Here is a 20,903-nt window from a genome sequence, read left to right as displayed (position 1 = left end):
ATCGACAGAGTAAGAAAGAGCTGAAGTGGCTCTTTTAAAATGCAGAGGTTTGGGGAAGGGTCTTGGGGTGTGTTCACTTACCATTTGTCCAATACCCTGGGCCCAGTGGCGGTAACTACTGCAAATAAAGATAATTGAGAACCAGACTGAAAAAGGTCACGAAGAACCAATACCTTTTTCTTTGCCTGTAGAAGCTCCTGATAGGCACTGGATCTTATAAAACGTGGGTATGAATCACTTTTCATCAATTTGTAAATGTGCTCCTAGAAAGAAATAACAGTCAGGGTGCTTCTTTATTATTTCTCCGGGAAGATCAAACACAGTGATAAAAATACAACAGATTGTTCCGAAACAAATCTGGAAGCAGCTGGAAATAATGATAATGCTGCTGATGAGAATACCTTCTGTTTACAGAACATGTGGATCCTCAAATTACGTATTTTATTCACAAATCAATCTTAAAACCGGTTGAGGAGCTGCAAAGACTGCAAATCGCAGCCAGTCCTTTAAAAAATGGATTTTAGTTAACAGAATGTCATAAAGTGATTCCAAATCGAGTTGTTGATTTATATAGATTATTCGAGAATATAAATCAATCTGCTAGCTCTTAAAATTACTCCAGGTCCAAAGTGAATGACGTGAAGTGAGGGTTGAGTAACCATCCTGGATACCTGCGACATCGTATGGATTTGGAGGGTGCAGAATGCCCCGGTGAATCACTTCTCTTTAGTGCAAATCATATGCACCATCATCGTCACTCACATCCGCTTTGGGCCAGAGCACAAGTCACAACATAAATTTTGTGATGTTTAATGGTTATATCTCCCCATTTGGATGCTTTCTTCTACTCATTCAGTGACAAATTAGGTAAATATTTAATCATTAAATCCTGATCCGTTTGCAGTGTTCTATTTTGACGGTGAACATTGGTAGACAAAGAAAGCAAAGAAAAAGATGTATTCATCCAATTCAGTGTTATTGGCCCAATTTAGGGAGATTGTGCCCTGGCCGATTGCAGCTCAGTGAGTGTAAGTACCCCTTGGTCTTTCTAGTCTAACGAAACGGCAGTGAGAGGCAGAGTTTTGAACCCTTGGAGAGTATCTGCACGTCCAGTCTCTTCTTATTTGGAGAAAAGATATAATTTTTGAAATCACTCGGTTTCCCCAGTCTCAGACACACAGCCATGATTTGGAGTTAGTCTGAATCCACTTCAGAACATTCAGGACTAAGCCTCCCTGTGAAGCCCAAGGCTCCTCTCCGAGTGCAGGGCATTGGAGGGATGAGGAATGTTCTGCGGAGCCTGGGGCTGTGCAGAGCAAGTGCCCAAATGCACTTGAGCAGAGGCCAAGTACACTTCAAAGCGCTTGCCTCTGTTCGTTCATTCAATCCTCGAAGAACCTCCACAAGGTTGGGAAACCATTACCATACCCATTTTTCCCCCAATATTACAAATTTATTATTATTTTTAATTTAAAAATTTAAATATGAAGAAACTGAGGTTTGGAGAAATGAAGTACTTGCAAAAGGTGACAGAGCAGAGCTCAGTGCAGAGCTCAGGCGTTAGGTTCTGGAATCTGCTTTCTGAACCATTGCACTGCGTCTCTTCTCAAACAGTGACAGACAACGTCTATTATATTTTTGAAGACAGGGTTACAAAAACCCATAAAAAACTGGAGTTAAACATCTGAGCTTAATTGAAAGAGAAGCCTGGGGCCTGGTGGTAACGCTTTCTATAGAAAAACGATGCCTTTTCATGTTATTTAAGGCCTATTAGGCAAGATATCTTCAAATGACACAGATAAATGTTCCTTTTAATATGTCAGGAAGGCCATTCCAACAGTGGACACGCTGTTGGCTCTAGAAAAATGTTTGAAATTTTATCTTGAGCTGAAATAAAAATAAATAAGCAGAGACATAAGCAAGGCCAGAGTTTTTATCCTGCTAGTTGTCGTGTGTCTCCGTAGAATGGAATTGTTTCCACATAGGAGACTATAGCACAGGGAGGGAGAGTGGGAGGGAGTTCATTTAGCTGTTTCAACCTGCGTTAGTTTCCTACGCAGGGGCTTGTTTTCTTAAACCAAAGCCAAGGATAAATGTACTTTCAACTGAGTAAAATTAAGGAAGGACATCTGTGTATCTCAGTCTTCATCTTCTATTTTTATTTATTTTATTATTTTATTTTATTTAGTAACATTGTTATTTAAAATACAATATACTTTCTAGAGTTACTATTCTTTTCTAAAATAGGTTTAAGAGATTATCAAGTATGCATGTTCTAATTTAAAAGCCAATTTCAACACATCATTAGGAAATAATATCCTCTCATGACAAGTTTATTTTTCTTCTTGAGCATAACATTTTTTAGAGAAAGTGGAAATTCAAGTTGTTCTTAAGGGATAAATTATGTCCAGTTTGAGGAAAAAACGCTGAAAATTTGTCTTAGAAAGTTACTATCTTAATGTCTTAATATCAATTTCCTTTTATTTCTTTTTGCAGGCTAAAAAATTAACTTGGAAAATTAACACGTGCCTAAATCTAGTAATTCATTGTGTCATCGGTGGCAACACTGGTTTGAGTCTGACACACCTCTGAGCTAATTTAGTTTAGCTCTGACTATTTGTAATAGTGGATAATTTCGGAATATCAGAATCTTAAGAGTTTCCATACTGGAAGACACCTTGAAGATTTTCAATGTGTTCCTGAGGTTGGGCCACTTTGGATAAATGTTTGCTCACATAATGGGTGACATAGGGGACAACGAAGTAAAAGTTTTCAAATATTTCAGATATTCACATACAAATATTCACATACAAGCAAATTTTCACATAAAAACCATACAAATTTACAAAGCAGTCCCAGGCTTTTAGGTGACTCTAGAGCATCTCTATTGTCTTCTAGATCAGTTAGTTATTTTACATACAATTATCTAAACTGGACTGTTAGACACTGCCGCCCATTATAATAAAAATAAAACAAAAGTATCTCAGCTCCTCGGGAGCACATGTGTGATGTGAGGCCCGCCCTGTACCCACCTGAGCGTCTTCAAACGTGTACCGTCCCGGCTCCTTCACGTTCTGGGTGGTTTTGTCGTAGCTCTTAGAATCCAGGTTAATGGCACTGGGGGCTCCTGGGGCCAGAAACTCTTGCCATATTTCCTGAACTCGGGAGGGGACTTCTCTAATAGGCCTCTTCTTCAGGTCCTCCACGGCCAGCCAGAACCTGTGCAGAATGTGACACCGATCTAAAAATTCTTTAAAACTGAGTGGATCAGACAACTCACAACCATGAGTAACAATGAACTCACTTTCTCTGAGGGCTTCCTCCATCAGGCTTAATCCATGGGACATCTGTCAAAGTTCTACATACTCCTGAATGTTCTGTTATTGGTATCTGTTAAATCCCCCCCAAAGAATGTGACAATGCCTGGCACCGCTTAGTTCCTACGAAAATAAATGACTGCTGAGACCTTTCAGTAAATGAGCTGCACAGGATGGCATGTGTCATGGGCAAGGAGATGAGGGTGTCATGTTTCAAAAGAATAATGGAAGAGCTCATGGAAAGACAGTTCCATGTAGAGGAAAGTTATCACTCACTTCAGCGAACTTAAACAGAGCTATTACAATCTTTTCCGGTGTCTCACATTTAAAAATTTAATTTCCAGGTGTCTTTCAAGTTAGAAGAGTTTCAAAATATCTGAGGATGATGTTTACAACAGATGGGAGAGTGTGTAGATCTCTCTCACTAACAGCTTAAGGCAGTGCTGCTCTCAACTGCCCTGGCGCTGCATTTAATGTGCAAAGAAAATGAGTCACCCCCAGAGTTTTGTCTCAAGTGTTATTATGATTTTAAATATGTTTTTATTGATTTCAGAGAGAGGAAAGGAGAGGGGGAGAGAGAGAAACATCAATGATGAGAGAGTCATTGATCAGCTGCCTCCTGCACGCCCCCTACTGGTAACTGAGCCTACAACCCAAGCATGTGCCCTGACCAGGAATCGAACCATTACCTCCTGGCTCACAGGTCAATGCTAAACCGCTGAGCCACACCGGCTAGGCTGTCTCAAGTTATTGATATAAGCACCCAACCTCTTTTTCTAGACCTTACTTGAGAAACAATATGCAAAGGCCAATATTGATAAATAGTTGATATTTTAATTTAACTGCAATTTTAATTTAATGTAATTTAACAGAAATATTATTGGTCATTTTCCACTTTGCCAAGCACTCCTTTATGGACAAAATGTATATTGTAAAAGATCAAGAGAGAGTGTAAAAATGAACCACCATGAGGAACTAATAGTGCTGGACAGACTTCACCTTAGTTACTTTTTCCCTCTTCCATCAAGTGGCAGAAATTCAATGAGTTCATGTCATCGCCATGGTGGTGGGAGAGTAACTGACCCTTTAAGTTCTACATAACCAGACACATCACAGGTAGGCATCTCTGGCTCTTAGTGTAAGGTCTAGAAAACATGTCTTACCTTAAGTTTTCAGAGCTGAATTCTGACTCTAGAAATTTAAGAAACTGTTCTCGCCCAACTGGGTCTTTCAATGCTTCATCCATGCCAAACCCCCACCGTTTTACCCTCTGCTGGCTTGGTTCTTTGCTACGGGAGAGAAAACAAAACCAAACACATTCCTTCCATTACAAGCCTTATTTTCTACTATAACATTTCCCTCCGAATCATTTATGTCTTGACATTCCTGTCTTTAACTTTCAGGGGGGAAAAAAATCTCAGATTGATGACTCTGCATGAAATTGTAGTGAGCTATAAAATCATGGCCCAAAGAGGGTTACAACTTGCCAACGTCAGACAGGTAATCAGGGGTAAACTGCAGACATTCTGACCCTACAGCCCAATTTCTTGGCCACTCCCCAATGCAGTGTCATGATGGTATGCTGTCCTGGGAGAAAATGCATTGGGAACCAGAAGGCCTAAGTTCTAGTTTATGACTCCGCTGTCAATTAAATGTGTGACTTAATCCTGGTGGAATAACAACATTTTGGGGTTCTAGCTTCCTCATGTATAAAACCTAGAGCTTACAGGTGAGGAGTTCTGTACTTCTCAAGCATTTAAAATCCACTGGATGGATGTAAGACAAAGAGAAGGTCCATAACTCCAATCTAGAGAGGTGCTACAGAACGTGAGAACTCACATTCTATAAAGTGATATGCAATGATGTTTTTATCACTGTCAAGATTGATCATATAATTCTTCCCTAGCTTATAAAAGAAACCAGGGAGTCCTAAATCATGCTTTGGTTTTCTTAAGAAGTCAGTCTCCTGTCAGTTTCTCTTAGAGTGTGTATGGTAAGGTCATTTTGTTTTAAAATGGAATGTATAAAGGCATACTGATATTGGGCTTAAGTAAGTATGGATTTAGCATTCATTTCACTTGAATTCATGGACCTCTGTATCTACATGGACTTTTAAGGAAGCTAAAACAATAAGTTCAATTTAAAGAACTGAAGATCCCAACTCTAACTAGTCTATCTTAAAGCCTTTATACCTCTATTTCGTGCCAGTCTTCTGGAAATGCAAATATTAATCCAAATTCAAATATCTGAGGTTCAGAACCCATTACCTTTAAATAAGAATTTTATAGCATCGGCTAATGCAGACATAGAGTAAAATTACCTTTACAGTTACTCAGCTATAGGATTCTTCCTATTTAACCCAAGCCCTGACATAAGTGAAATATTCTGAGGGAAGAGAAAATGTCACTCACCTTGCTTCAAGTTCCCAGAAAGTGGTATCATCAGACAGCCATGGGTTAGAAGGGTCAGGTGGCACAAAAAATGGGTCATAGTCTAAATACTGTTCCGTGTAGCTTAGCAGACTAGAGAGAAGAAACATATTCATCTTCCTTAGTTGTCTGGTGGGGTTACAACCAGCCCAAAGTAAGGGACACTAGAAGAAATATCTGGCCAAGGAACCCTTGCTTGTAGAATGAAACCCAACGGCAGTTTTTGCATTTCAGTAACTTATAAGCATCAACTTATTGTGCTTCTTGGAAGGCAGATGTGGCTAAGGAGTCCCTCTCTCCCCATGCCTAAGCCGTGTGAGTCAGGATCCCGCCATTACAATGAAGCAAAACAGAAGAGGTGAAGGTGTGAAGGCCATTGCTAAGCGTCACTGCCAATCCTTGGTTGACCAGTTCACCCACAAGCTGAATTGATTTTAGTCAACTTGGAAAAGAAGTTAAGAAGGGATTTTTGTTAAAAGTATTTATAGAAATTAGGTAAAAGGGGAATCGTTAACCAAAATAAATTTTTTTAAAATCTGTATTTAAAAACAAAAAAAGAGAGGAGAGGAAAAAAATTGAAGAGGTACGATTTGACAATGTCCCAAAGTGAAGAACATGGGTGCCACTAAGAACAGATTTGAATAAGGAATGGAAAATATTTAAAATCTGAGTTTAATTCAAATTTGAAGTTATGTAATAACTCAGTGCGAATGTTAATATGAATGTATAGAAAGCCCAACTTCGTAAGTTGAAAGGGTCATTGCTCCCAGCAGGAGGGGAAAGATTCAACCCCTTGGAATTCTCTTCTGTATCTGATTCTGGTTGCACAAGGATTGGACTTCTAGAGATGTAAGACAATAATGATCATTCTGTAGTTAATTTAAACTGCAATAAAACAGTTCTTGAAAGTTTTCTGTTAAAAAAGGAAGAGCAAATAACATTTATTACAGGGTTCCAATTATTTAGCTCCCTTTCTAATAGTTTTTTTAAAATCATTTTTATCATATTTCACTGTCATATAAAATTTTTAAATGTATATGGACATCTTGAAATACTTACCTATCAGCAACTTTTGACATTTTTAACCGATGTCTATCTAACTGTATTTGCCAATAGTTTATCTGAAAAGAGAGTTAAAGAAATAGTTATATAAGTAGTGACATTCTCACAATTTTCAGCTCTAGTTTCTGATAAACTGGGCAATTCCAAACAAGAATATGTTCTAAATTCCAAAGTCTGTAAAAAAAAATCAAATGAGAGAGCTCTGAAAGAGTTAAAAATTAAAATCTGCTTCAAAGTAAATATAACCAATATTTATCAACAGTTCAGGCAAACATTCACATGGACATAATCACACATGGAAAACTTCCATTTAAAATTCTCTGAATTACTTTTCCTTCATGATGATTATAAGTATACTAGAAAAATGTGTTATACTCTTGATAAATCATATTACAATAAAATATAAGAAAAAAATTATCAAAAAGAGAAAAAGCCCCATAACTGAACCAACTAAGAGATTAATAAATATTTGATGGGAGACACTGGTGTTTGCTTTGCAATATGACTTGGAGACAAAACTATTGATCCACTGGTAAAACAATAAGTGATATATACTATGACTGTACACCAGTGTGGAAACTTCTAGAGGCTTATAGATAGAGAGATCAGAACTGCAGAAACTACAATAAGCACTTGTTTGTGAAGATCATGTCACATGATTGGATACGGGAAACATGACAATGTAGCCAACCTCTTATCTAGACCAGCACTACAGGAAATGTTGATGGGTCTTCTTTAAGAAGAAGCTAATGAACAAAAGAATCTGACGAACTAAACAGATCCAGAGACACTGACGCAGGCAACAGACAATCATATTTCAGAAGGAAGAGGGAAGGGGGTGGAGGGTGGGAAGAGATGAATCAAAGAAGTTATATGCATATATGCATAACCCATGGACACGGTCAATAATGGGGTGAAGGCCTGGGGAGGGGGTGGGAGCGAGGTGCAGAGGGTCAATTGGGGGAAAAAATGGGACACTTGTAATACTTTCAACAATAAGAATTTTTTAAAAAATTGGGATAGGGAAAAAAGGACTTGGGAAGTTAAATACTGGAGAGTTTTGACTACATATAATTAGACAATTTCATTACTTTTTAACTGAAAATCTTCTATATGAAACAGTTAACCATACAAGCAACCTTTTAAAATGCCTGCTTGTTAACATTCACCATCTGGTTTTCATAGGTGCTACTCTGTGGACCACTCACAGGTCATTTAATAGGTTCACCCACCTGTTGTTGTAATTCATCTTCTGTTGGAGGTTTAGTTTCTGGTGTGGGTGTGTGGGTAGGACTGTGACTTCTAATATCATTTTGTAAACCGTAGACAGACTATATTAAATGAAGAAAGAAAGATGTTAGGACAAAATAGCATGTGTAGTCGGAGAGTCTCTAAAAGGTAATTTTGTGTTATATATTCAGTAAGGTAACTTTGAGACATATCTGATTAAGCTTCTTATCAAAATTCACAAGACACTGCTATCATAAATATCATATGGATGTGAAATGGAAGCACAGCTCTGAAAAAAGATGTGGCTGGATCATTAACTTTGACAGAATAATTGATTATATGGAGAAAACATGGTAAGTGTGAGCCCATCTGGGGATGGGCTCAGAGCGCTTTTTCTTTGAGGAGGGATGAAAGATGAAGACAGATGAGAAGTATGTGAGCCCCACCCAGGGAATGAAAGTTTCCAGGCAGGTCTAAAAAGAAACTCCTGAAACCAGAAGAGCGTTGACCGAGATGCTTTAAATAAGCCAATTTTCAGAACCATCACCAACCTTACCAGTATCTCTAAACTCAGATGTGTTTTGTTTCTGACCTCTCTTCAACTTGAACCCTCTCTCTTTTTAACATTAACCTCTTGGCTCTACACAATGACCCTCAGGACTTGTTTCGTTTCCCATGTGTCTCCATTGTCTTGCTCTGAGCTCTTCTTTAATAGATTTGACTCAGGTCTAACCAATCTGAATCGTCCAATTCACACTATCTTTGGTAGGTCCTTTGATCTCCCCTCTCTCAACCCCAGCCTCCTGGAACTCAATTCCTGCCACTGGGCACCCATTTTCACCCAGGGAGTAGCACATATACTGTGAATTAATTATAAACAGGACTGAATTGAATGAATTGAACTTTTTCTATTCACTCATTCATTCAACATCTATTGAACATTTACTCTATGGTGGATTTAGTGTCAAGCATTAGGGACACAGAAGCAAACAAAGATGAATATGCTTCCTCTTCCATTGGAACCCAGGATCTAGTGGAAGTGAAACGTGTTACACAAATAGTCACACAAATAAGTGTATGATTAAAAATGTGATACGCTTTAGGAAAGAAAACCATAAGGAGCGTAGGGCCTGGCGTACAAGGAAGCTTCATTTCCATTGACGAAACAGAGAAGGCCTCCGTGAACTGTTACTAGTTGCATTTGAACATGATCAAATAAAACGACCTTCTGAATACTGACATAACACTTGAGGTTGATTTTCTAAACTTAGGCAAATGAAAGATCACCGAGTATACGATAATTATACTTTTCGATGTTTGCTGTGTTTTTCAGTTGTGTCACGTTAACTTTTGATAAGGAGAATTGAAAGGAGTCTAAGTCTTGCACTTCCACTTCTGTTTACCTTGGTTTAATTACTGTGGATTCTTTAAAAGGAACTGGCAGTTCATGTAAGAAAAAATGCTTATTAAACAAGATAGCTAACAGTTTTGATTGTGTTTTTTGGTTAAGATTTAAAAACAAAGGCATGCGTGCAACTGCTGTAGGATTCTTGAAGACTTCAGATTTGCTCTGGAGGTTTTAGTGCCATGCAGCTCTGCAGTCAGGAGCTGTATTTCTACCGCGAGGCAGTCACGGGAAATGAGACTGCAACCAAGACAGGTGCTGCTCAAGGATTCCATCTCTGCACACTTGACCTTGCTAGGCCTCGTGTTTCTCCAGCATTCAACAAGGGCTGATGGTATGGAAAGAGCAACGCTGCCAATTATTGCTTTTCTTCAAGCTTTCAAAGTCACTGGGGTGTAGAGTACAGCACAGGGAATATAGTCAATAATATTGTAATATGTACGGTGCCAGGTGGGTCCTGGAAATATCGGGGGGATCACTTTGTAAAGTATATGACTGTCTAACCACTACGCTGTACTCCTGGAACTAACGTAAAATGCTATTGAATGTCAACTGTAATTGAAAAATAAAATTTAAAATTGATGCTATGTGAAGCACTGGTAAAGTATCAATATTGAGTATTGTGTTAAAAAGAGTGTAAATGGTGGCTTTATTATCTTTAGGTTCTAGCTCATCAATCCATTCACTTCCTCTTCTGAATCAGAGCACATCTCAGTTGGTGTCTGCTGGGGAAACTTGGCACAAAGTAGGATATTACAAAGGGTAACACTTCAAAATTCAGAAAGTAGCGAGAGGTGGCTTAATGCGCTTTTTGAAGAGCTGATTACATTTTGAATCTTGTCCCATAAAGTCAGTCCCCGGAGCACTCAGGATGTGCTGTGAGCCGGGGATGAAAGGACCCGAGCAGGGCCTGGCACAAGAGGGAGGGCACCCAGGGGCGCTTTGGCCTGGCTTCGCCTCTGTCTCTCACAGAGTCCCTGGGACAAAGGCTTTTGAGCTGCATCTGAATGGTTTTTCTGGCACTTCCCCTGTGGCTTCTTTATCCCAAGATCAAGGTCGGCTGCCTCAGAAGAAAAGAAAAGGTACTTGAGCCATACTGGGGCCTTTGAACATGGTGTATATGCATCTAGAGATGGGAAAAATACAACAAGAAATAAAACTGCGAAAAAAATGTTGTGCGTCTACTTCAGGGACACGTACCCTGGAAAATGCGATCGCTGCATAAGGAAAAAGCCACAGAAAAGAAGGTCTTGAACTCCGTGGAATGCTTTAATCTAGCGATGCCGGCCTTGGACATGTCCTCAGAGTGACTGTCGCAGGCCAGAAAATCTTATGTGCATCAAGCGTTGTTTATGGAATGCATAAAAACGCCTTCTATGTGTGTATGTTACTTTAAAATATACATAGGTACTACTGCTATGTGTTTTCAAAAGATTATTTAAAATGTCATTAAATACTGGAAAGCTTTGTTTTGTTTTTTGAGTATTTTCTCACATAACAGATACCATTCAGTCACTAGCTTATGGCTGTGTCACAAAATCAAAGGGGTCCTCCTTCAATATCTGCAGTTAAGAATCTTTACAATGTCCCCTTTTCCCTCAGACTTTTCTCCAAAAATGCCCTTCTCTTGCCCCGGCCAGTGTGGCTCAGTTGGTTGGGGGTCGTCCTGTGCACCAAGAGGCCACCAGTTTGATGGCTCCATTCGGGGTCAGGGCACATGCAGGCTCGGTGCCCAGTAGGGGGTGTGCAGGAGGCAGCCGATCAATGTTTCTCTCTCTCTCCCCCTCACTTCCTCTCTCTAAAATCAATAGAAACATATTTTAAAAACATAAAAATGCCCTTCTCTCATGAGTATCGCTTTTTCACAGTCTCCATCTACATCGCCTTGTCCCCTGGACTCTGAAAGAGATGACTTTCGTTGCTGATGACTCTTCTCTCTGATGGAGACGGGGGTCCTCAGCATCCCCGGGCCTGTCCTGTCACTGACACCTGAAGGCCGTAGGATGGGGCAAGTTCCTCAGGAGAGAGGGACTGAAAGGAGAGTGGCCTTGAGGGCCAAGATTTTCTTCTAGCCAAGCAAACAGAAAGCAGAGGAGATACTCGAAGATGCTCTTCGAGGTGGGGGCAGAGATCTTCCCGATTAACGTCTCTACGATCAGCACAACAAATGGGGGTCTTACCTTGCGTGTTTTGTGGGGGTTTCTCATGCGGGAAGACTTCTTAATGTCCACTTCCGTGGTATTTACACATCCAGGCTGGAAATGGAAAAAAAGACAGACAAAGGAGTCTTCCACTGTGAAGTCTGACCACGCATTAACGACGTGCCCTCTGGAACCCGGGGGAAGGCCGTGATGACAGTCACTGACGGCAGCTCTTTCCAAATGACCGCAGCCACCTCTGTCAGCAGTGGCTGCTGACAGAATCTCTTACACTCTTACTCCATGCATGACCTTCAGATGCCGCCCTCAGTGGACCCCAGGACAGAGAAATGCATGGGCTTCGCATGTGTAAGTGTGTTGATGTTAGTTGCAAACCGTACAGATTGAGAACAAGGGAGTCCAGAGACCAAACAGGGTGACCCCTGCACACAGCCTCGCTCAGTGCACCCTCTCCATAGGAAGAGACCCTGCTCTAGAAGGTGGCTTGCTTCCCAAGTGGGAAACCTGCAATCCGTGGAGCCGGCTCAAGTCCCAGAGTATATATTTTTAGCGATGATTCATGGAATCGGGTGCCTGGGAATATTTGTTTTCCACAGACAGATGTGCAGAGGAGGCCGCGGCTCACATGCGGATGAACAAAGAAATGGGTAATCAATGGACGCCGCTTCTCCCCAGGGCTCCCCAATTCCTCTTTTCCCATCGTCTCCTTTCCCTGGGCCGGGTGAGCCCACTTAAGTAGCGGGGGGTGTTGGAGGGATAGTTGGAGGGGAGGAGAGGGGAAGGAGCGGGAGAGAGACTATGAATCGAGAGACAGAAGGAGATGGGATCCTATACCTAGGAGGTCCCAGCAAGCAGAAGGAACACATGGATTGTGTTTCCTTTCCTTTCAAGTTTGGGTGCAGGACGTAGGGATCTCTGGTACCAGTAAAAAGTAATACATTGCAGGTCTCTGTTAGATTCCCCCTCCAGACTACAAGATCACTGAACGTAAAATACCCATGAAAGGGACTCCAGAGGAAGTGTGAATGTGGAAAGAGACTTCTGTGGAGTGGCAATGGTGTTGGGGGGAGGGCAGGAAGGCAGCACTGGTGTGATTCGAGAAATGGGCTGTCTTCACCATCACTGGCAAGCAAGGGACTCCCTTAAACAATTCACAAGTAATATCATAAGGAACGAAGTACACAAGAAAACCATTTCTTCTTGATGTGCTTTCTATATAAATTACATGTAAAATATACATGCTACACACACACACTGCACTAAAGCATTAATAAATTGTACATTTGGTTGGTTTGGCACAACGGGGCGCTTGGCAGTGGAGGGGAAAGAGCACCCACCCGAGTGGGACGTGTTTACTAATCGACACCAAGCAGTTTGCTGCTGCTCCCCCAGCCCCAGCGTGATCGATGGCCGATGTTCTGATTTAATTTTTCGGTGGTGGTCTAGCGTTAGTATTCTGTAAAAGACCTCCAGTGATTTTAATATCCAGCCAGGATTCACAGGCATTGATCTAGATGTGACGGAGATAATGTTGTGAAAAGATGAGAGCGCCCTGTTTTCATTTCCTATCCGACTTCCACGCCCTTGGGGCCTCCCACCCCTAAGTCTGAGTCCATGACGGGAGGGGAGGCACTGGGGGTCCTTCAGCTCTCTCATCAGTTCCCCCAGAGCCAAGCACGGCAGGGCAGGGCAGAGAGATTTTCTTCTAGCTGTTCAGGGGTGGGAATAATGAGGGTGTGATATACAGGGAAGGGAAGGCCATCCTTCCACGACCTGGAGAAAGGAGAAATAAAAGTAAGGTGTAGAGATCAACAGGTGTCCCATTTTTCCCCCCGAGGGAGAAACCTCAAGGTGAGTGGAGAGAGTGATAGAAAGGCCCAGACAAGTAAGAGGGAGCCTGTGAATGTGGGTGTGAGAAGGCCGGTCCAATACACCTTGTCCTAGAGGAAGGCCACAGGCCATCACGTCCAACACAAATCCTTCCAGTCGGGCAGGTGTTGGCAAGAGGAGGGTCCTGAGACCACTGTGCCCAAGGCTCCTATGCAGCAGGCGAGGGATGCAGCGTTTGTGGCATGCCCCTGTCGCATGGGGCACAGAGTTTCTGAGAAGAGCAGTGGGTGGATGGGAGCCTGAGATTTGGACAAAGGCCACAGTGTACAAGGATTTTATGCTGGGAGCAAATATCTGGAACACACGCTCTGGCATTAAGTGCCAGGTGATGAGACAGTGCCCCCTACCCCACCGTGATAGCAGCCCTGGGGACAGACTGTGCCAGCCTGTCCCAAGCAGAAATCAGCAAGGAGCCAGAAGCAACCTAGTGGATGCTCGGCCCTTATCCCCCACTGCACGAGGTCACATAAAAGCAAAACCTTTATACCCCAAACTCCGATCCCAAAACAACCTTGCATAGCACCAGGCAAAGTGGGAAGAAATCTGAAAGTGTGATCATTCATCTGAAGTGACTCAGTTATCTAACCCATGATTTACCCAATTGAATCGCGCAGAGCACACACGGTGAAACCTATCCTTTACATGGGTTCCTGAGGAAAACAGAGCAATTATAGCAAAGATAGGAAATGAATTTTCTTTATACATCTGAGGAGTATGAACTAATTGAACTTGAAAGCTCCTCCAGAATAAGCTGTAATTCTACATCAATCTTACTTCATACCAGGTGGGAATCACTGACAAATGGCCCCAGAAATCGTGTCAACCACTGAAGGCAAGACGTGGAAAGAAAATGTTTCCCTCTTATATGGGCCGATCTGAGAGCAGCCGTAAAGGAAATTAGAATTTTCAACCTCAAAGTTCAAGATTATGCCCATTTAATGAATGAGCCATTAGCAGGCATCTAAGATTCCATTTGAACCAATTATTAACATCTTTAATGAGCAAATTAATAAGAAAGCGTTGCTTCTAAAAGTAAACACTATTAGAGACTGAACACTGAGATAATGTTCCATAGCTCTGCTCCCATCCCAGGCAAATAAATTCTGCCAGCTCAAAATGTGTTGCTAATGGCTACACCATTAAAATAATAAGCTGGGCCTGGAATGCATATCTCAGGGGCCCTCCAGCTTCCTTTCACTTCTGAAGAGCCTCTTGCAACAGCTCATGGTTCAATAGATCACTGATATATAACTTAAATAGGGGACTCCTGAAGGTTAGAAGGCTTAGATGCCCAAACCTGTCTCCCATATTTTTGAATAATTAAGGTCATGACCTAGTTTTGATAACCCACGAAATAACTGCTTTTGAAAAATCAGGCACTGTGGTGAATGAAATATGGCAATATTTTTTTTTATGTTCTTTATTTATTCAAGAAATATTTATTTCTTCATTTAATTGTTAGATTTTGTGATAGCTGGTGAGATAAAGAAATGAAATCATGAGCTATACCTCAATGATCTCCTAACTTAATAACAACGACAGCAGATATGCACAACCCAAGGACATGGACAATGGTGTGGAGACAGACTGGGGAGGGGGTGAGATGGGTCAATGGGGAGAAAAAGGGACATCTGTAATATTTTAAACAAACAAAATAAAATAAAATAAAAATAACGATGACAGACATGCAAATCTTCACAATGTGAGAGTGTAGGACTGGACAGAAGTTGGCACGGGGCATTACAGGACAACAGACCATCTCATACATCCGTTGTCAGGCACATTCTGTGGGTTCTCACCAACACAGCAGATACATATTTGTAAAAATTTTGTTTTTAAGCAATTTTGATCTCAATAAGATCATGTTGTTATTTAAAAAGGCAGTTATCTTTTTGAAGCATATATACTTATGTGCCAATAGCTGGCACCAGCTCCACATGAAATGTTATACATACATTATGTTTTTTTGCTCTGCTAAACTCATCTTCCCTATAAAATATAAATGACATCACCATTACCAAGAAGGTACTTAATAAAAATGTTCAAACAGGTACTATTTGCTAGATATAATACTAAGTACATAGTATGGGATTTAAATAATAATAAAGTGGTATTTACATTGGCCTAGAAAAGAATCACAAGTTATTTCTAGTGATTTAAAGGTGAATTTATCTGCAACAGAATTAAGCTGTGTCAGAACATTACTATAATACTGTTTATTAAAAAGTAGAACTTAATGCCTTGGAATCCACTCCTGAAACAGCAAGAGGTGCATGTTACTGAGAACGCTTACTGCCATGGTGTCCACGCGTCTTAATGAGTTTGCAAGACGCTGGGATTTTCGGTTTATTACTGATGTTTTATTTAAAGGAATGTAAATACCGCCCAATTCCTCCCGTGGCATATATGTCTGTCTGTATTCACTGAAGCAGAAGGCACATGTGTTCGGGTAACTTGGGATAACAAGGGCTCTTCAGAAGAGCAGGGCTAAGGGCCGCTAATGCAGAGCAAGTCTCTCTAAAATCAGTCACCGTCGCTGAGGTGTGACCGAGCAAACCGATGTCCTAAATGACCAACGAGCGGAGATTTAAGAATGAGGTGGCAAACAGAGCTGACGGGAAGGTACACGGGTATCCTGGAAATATTTTTAAATGACACGATCCTGGGAAATTAAGGTTTGGAACGTACATAATTATTGGTTCAAGTACAACTAAATTACTGCAGAAGATTTCTCCTTTGGTAACAGTACATGTTCTCGAAGTTCACCTTGCAATGTAGTCTACCTCAATTAAAATGATTCCTGCCCAGCTAGGTGTGGCTCAGCAGCTGAGCATTGACCTAGGATCCAGGAGATCGAGGTTCGATTCCCGGGCAGGGCACAGGCCCGGGCTGCTGACTTGATCCCCAGCAGGGGGTGTGCAGGAGGCAGCCGATCAATGACTCTCATCATTGATATTTCTCTCTCTCTCTCTCCCTTCCTCTCTCTTAAATCAATAAAAATATATATTGAAAAAAAAAGATTCCTTACCCTTGTATAGAGTGATGATAGGTTTTAAGGTGTTCAACCTCGGGATTTTTTTCAAGATCCAGTTCCAGCTTTCTGTTCTTGGGCACCTGTTGATTGGTTTAGCCTCTGAGCCTTGCAAGCCCTGCTGAGCCAGCCACTGACAAAAGGCTACACACAGACCCTGCAACTCCTCCCATCCACTTTCCTCTATAATATTTAGTCATTTGACTCCTACCCAATCTTTCCTGCCGGCTACACACCCTTGATTGTGCAGTCCCGCTCCCGTGCAGGCTGTGAATGAGTTCTGAAGGCATAGGGAAGGCTCCCCAGCGGAGGGGACATGTGGAGAGAGATTAGGTAGAGCCTGTGGACCACAGTCAGGACGTTGGTTTCATTCTAAACATAAGTCGAAGTCATCGGGAAGTTTTAAACAGGAAAGTGACTTGGCACAACGTATCTTTTTAAAAACTTACTCTATGCTTCACAAAAATTAACTTAAAATGCATCATAGAACTAAATGTAACATGCTAAATGATAAAACTCTTAGAAGATAACATAGGAGAAAACCTAGGTGACCTTTCGATTTGCGATGGCTTTTTGGGTACCACACCAAAGGCACAATCCAGGAAGGAGAAGAGTCAGTGACAACGCCTGGTTATTGGCAAACACAGAATTTTGGGACTCCTGGTCCATGGGTTTATTTACTATCAAACGCCTTAAAATTTTTTACTTGAACTCTTAAGGCATTTGCTGAACGTCGGAATGAAGGGATGAAACCTAGACCAGCTCCCTGATGGCGATGAAGATTTCCCCAGTGTAAACATTGAGGGCCCAAAAGTAGGAAAACGGATCAGGTACTAAACCGGTGACATGAGGAAGCCTGGGAAATAGATACAACTTTAGTATTTGCTGAATCCTCCAACTGGAATGCAGCGCCGTGCCCGGTCTCTTTCAAGATTCGTGACTCAGAACATTTCCAACATAAACGCCTGTACGACAATCTGTCCCTGGCCCAGCCTGCCGCATCCTCGGTGGCAATGCGGGACACATCACTGAACGTGCGGCATTGACTTCTGAGGGTCCACTGCCCAGAGCTCGGGGGAGCAGCCTCCCGTTCCCCGGAGCCCCTGTTACCCTTCCCCAAATTCTTCAGCGAGCCCCACCGCGTTCTCCTAATCGGCTCTGGTGGAAATCACATCACGTCTACTCACATCGAGGAACCGTCGGCTCATCCGGCCATGACATTCTCTCTTAACGACTGGCGGCTGTCACAGGGGCAGAGCGCAGACTGTCCCAGTTTCTCAACAAGCCACTGGGAGGCCTCTAATGAGCACGTTCGCCTATGGCCTCTGTGCGGTCGCTGACGCTGCTCAGGTTTCACGCTCACCCTTAACATACTGAAAATACTCTCAGCTAGAATTGCTTGGGATTGAAAAAAAATCACTTGGTCGAGGCTGAGTTGTCATACTTACCTCGGGTATAATATGAGACCTTTGAGGAAGAGACAGGGGCCTGAGGCAGGTGTACACGTGGCCTGCCAGTCACAGGCGTGACCGACCTCCTTCCTTCTCTATGAGTTTCTTTTCCTTACAAAATGCTGCTTGTAACTTGAGGGTGTGCGAAGGTTTTGGAGTTGGGAGAAAAAAGACCATTCCTGGGTTTAACACACACACTTCGATTTGCCTGAACCAGGATGCCTGGGTTGGCATCCAGCACTGTCATAGCTGCCAGCTGAGTGGCATTCTGACTCACATGTTGTCGTTCCTCTGAAATCTCCTGCACGGGAATGTGAGTAGCAATACAGAATTTTGGGATTCCTGGTCCACGGGCTTAGTTACCATCAAATGCCTCCAAATGTAAGGTGTTTGTTAGATGTATGAGTGAAGGAATGACACCTAGGCCAGCTCTCTGACGGCAATGACAATTTCCCCAGGGTAAAAATTTAGAGGCAAAAAGCAGTAAAGGGTCACTTACTGAATTGGTGAAAACAATTTTGAAATCTGTAGATATTACTATTGTTTTAGTACTAGTACTTTAATGGTATGTTGTAAGGTGAACAGAATCAAATAAAATTCCTAATAGTAGACATAACACACGGTAAGTTCACAAGGCTTGTAATAATTGCTATAATGGGTAACAGTGGGACAGCTAAGTATGACAAATAAGCTCATGTAAATCACTACATATTAGAATTATCTTTGAATTGCAACAGCAGCCCTGAATTCAATAGCCTGGAATTACAAAGGATGCCGGAGGCTCTAAGTCATATGTTCCCAAATGGAAAAGAGGCCAGACACACAAGGAAAGGCTGCCTGTAACACACAGCTCAGCTTAGCAAGACCTCTATAAGGAAGATGCATTTCAAAGACATGCTCCGTTGCATGAAACTTGATTTCCAAAAGGAGAAACAGGTAAGTACTTTACATATCTAGTGGTGTCAGAAAAGAGGGCTCACATACAGTTACTTTCTAGATTACGTATTTCTCACTAGGAGCCAAAATTAGATTTTCACCATGTGGAAAAACACCCCTGCATTCTTACACAATTATTTCCAAGCAATGCAACCTCTTCTAGTTGATTCAAGGTCATTATTGGGAACTGTGCTTATTTTTGCCTCTCTTAAGACAGCAACGTCCGTGAGGCCGGATGGTCCTCACTCTTAATGTTATTTTTGAGCTTTTATGTTATTTTAGGCCATTTTTAGAGTGCCTGTGCCTTCTTCCAATTAGCTGTCACTTTTCTGCTGCTCTCCATGTCCTTGCCTCTAGCACTACTCCATCGTCTCCTAATTTGTCGCCTGGGTCTGACAGCGGTCAGGAAGCCAGACAAGTCCTACTTTAACACAGTGTCTCACACTTGAGCCAATGGACCAACCAAAGCACAGGCGTTAGAGTGTGGGAGTTTTGACACTTAACTTTGGTTTAGACCTTTGGAGTTTACTTCTTGGTCGACTTTTCAATAGAATTAGATTTTTGAATATGTGAGGCAGAAAGAATAAAAACTGTGACAAATGACATGGAGAAAAATTCTCATTATGTCTTTCGGAAAACTTATCAGGGCATAAGTATTATCCAAGCTAATTAAGTGGAACAGATAGATGACGTGGACCATGTATGAGGAGTTCTAAGACAGGGAATGACATAAAGAATGGGGGCTGGAAATGCATTCTGTGTTCTGAGGGGTGGGAAGAAAGCCAACCAAAGGGAGTGGCTGGGCCGCAGTCCAAGGCAGTATGTCCCAGAACAGAGAAATTACTCCTTTCACAGCAAATGCCATCACCACCCATCAAGATAGTCAACCAAGGCCTAGGAGTCACTGTTGACTTTTTTCTTTCTTTCACTTCCTACAGTTGATTGATCAGCAATTCTTATGAACTTTAACCTCAAAACCCCAAATTTATCTGCTTCTCTCCCCCCTCACTGCAACCACCCTGGCCCCAGCTGCTATGGTCTTTCACTTGACCACTGGAGCAGCCTTCTGATTTGTCTTCATCATTCCTCTCTCGCTTTGCCCACAGTACCCCCAAGATATTCTCTGCATGGCAGGGCCCAGAGTGATCTTTTAAAACTAAGGCCGTATCATCACTCAGCTCTTCAAACCTCTAGACACTTGTCATTACACTTAGGATGAAGGCAAGGCCTTTGCCGTGGTCCTCGAGGTGCTATGCATGCAGCCTCTGTCTACTTTCCGGCCCCACTGGCTACCTCTTTGCCTTGCTCACATCACTGCGGCCTCACTGTGTTGGAGTTTCTGATGGGGAAATGCAAATTGTTTGGGAAAATCCAATTTTTCATAGCGAGGAGGTAAACAGATAATTGTTGAGAGGGAACCAGCAGAGAGGGGGAGAAATGTTTTAGAACTTTCTGGGGTTTGAGGGAAGATTTATTTTTTTTCTTATTAATTTAGATTGCTTTAAATTTTAATTTAATTATTTGTCTCAAGAAAGAGGAAGTTCATTTGAAGCAAATAAGGGAACACAGGGTTTCTTTTCTTTCTTTCTTTCTTTCTTTCTTTCTTTCTTTCTTTCTTTCTTTCTTTCTTTCTTTCTTTCTTTCTTCTTTCTTTCTTTTTAAGAAAAAACATAATTTGTGCATCTGGGGAAGAGCAAGTGAAGAGAAAAAAAAATCCCAAATAATAACTGCTCCTTATGAAATCTTAGTTCTTGCTAGTCCTGTGAGGATACTGGCAGATTGAACCCATTTTTCTTTGCTCAGATGTGTGTGTGTATGGTACATGTTTTTACTTTGATATGATTTCAAACCTATAGAAAAAATTGCAAAAATGGTCCAAAGGACTCCATAGACTCTTGTTTCAGATTGTTCCACTGTTAACAGTTTGCAACTAGAACTTTACTTTAGCTATAGTAGGAGTGGTCCGAGGTATTGCCTTCTCAGTAGCACACCA

At 41.7% G+C, this 20,903-nt stretch overlaps 1 protein-coding gene across 5 annotated transcripts in view; it reads right to left on the bottom strand.

Annotated features, from left to right (window-relative positions):
* Positions 1-20,903, bottom strand: part of RGS7 (regulator of G protein signaling 7) — a 241,075-nt gene that overhangs the window by 12,448 nt on the left and 207,724 nt on the right. For all 5 annotated transcript variants that reach the window (XM_081123838.1, XM_081123840.1, XM_081123842.1 and 2 more), the window contains 7 exons: positions 11,624-11,698; positions 8,041-8,139; positions 6,806-6,867; positions 5,729-5,839; positions 4,481-4,606; positions 3,033-3,219; positions 174-263 (listed from right to left, as the gene is read on the bottom strand). In XM_081123838.1, coding sequence (XP_080979964.1) covers positions 174-263; positions 3,033-3,219; positions 4,481-4,606; positions 5,729-5,839; positions 6,806-6,867; positions 8,041-8,139; positions 11,624-11,698 — 750 coding nt within the window. The remainder of the gene's footprint in view (positions 1-173; positions 264-3,032; positions 3,220-4,480; positions 4,607-5,728; positions 5,840-6,805; positions 6,868-8,040; positions 8,140-11,623; positions 11,699-20,903) is intronic.

The sequence above is a fragment of the Miniopterus schreibersii genome (genome assembly GCF_964146895.1).
Source record: "Miniopterus schreibersii genome assembly, chromosome: 21".
Lineage (NCBI taxonomy): Eukaryota > Metazoa > Chordata > Mammalia > Chiroptera > Miniopteridae > Miniopterus > Miniopterus schreibersii.
Note: the sequence above shows the minus strand (reverse complement) of the source record. Positions and strands in the feature narration are given on the sequence as shown.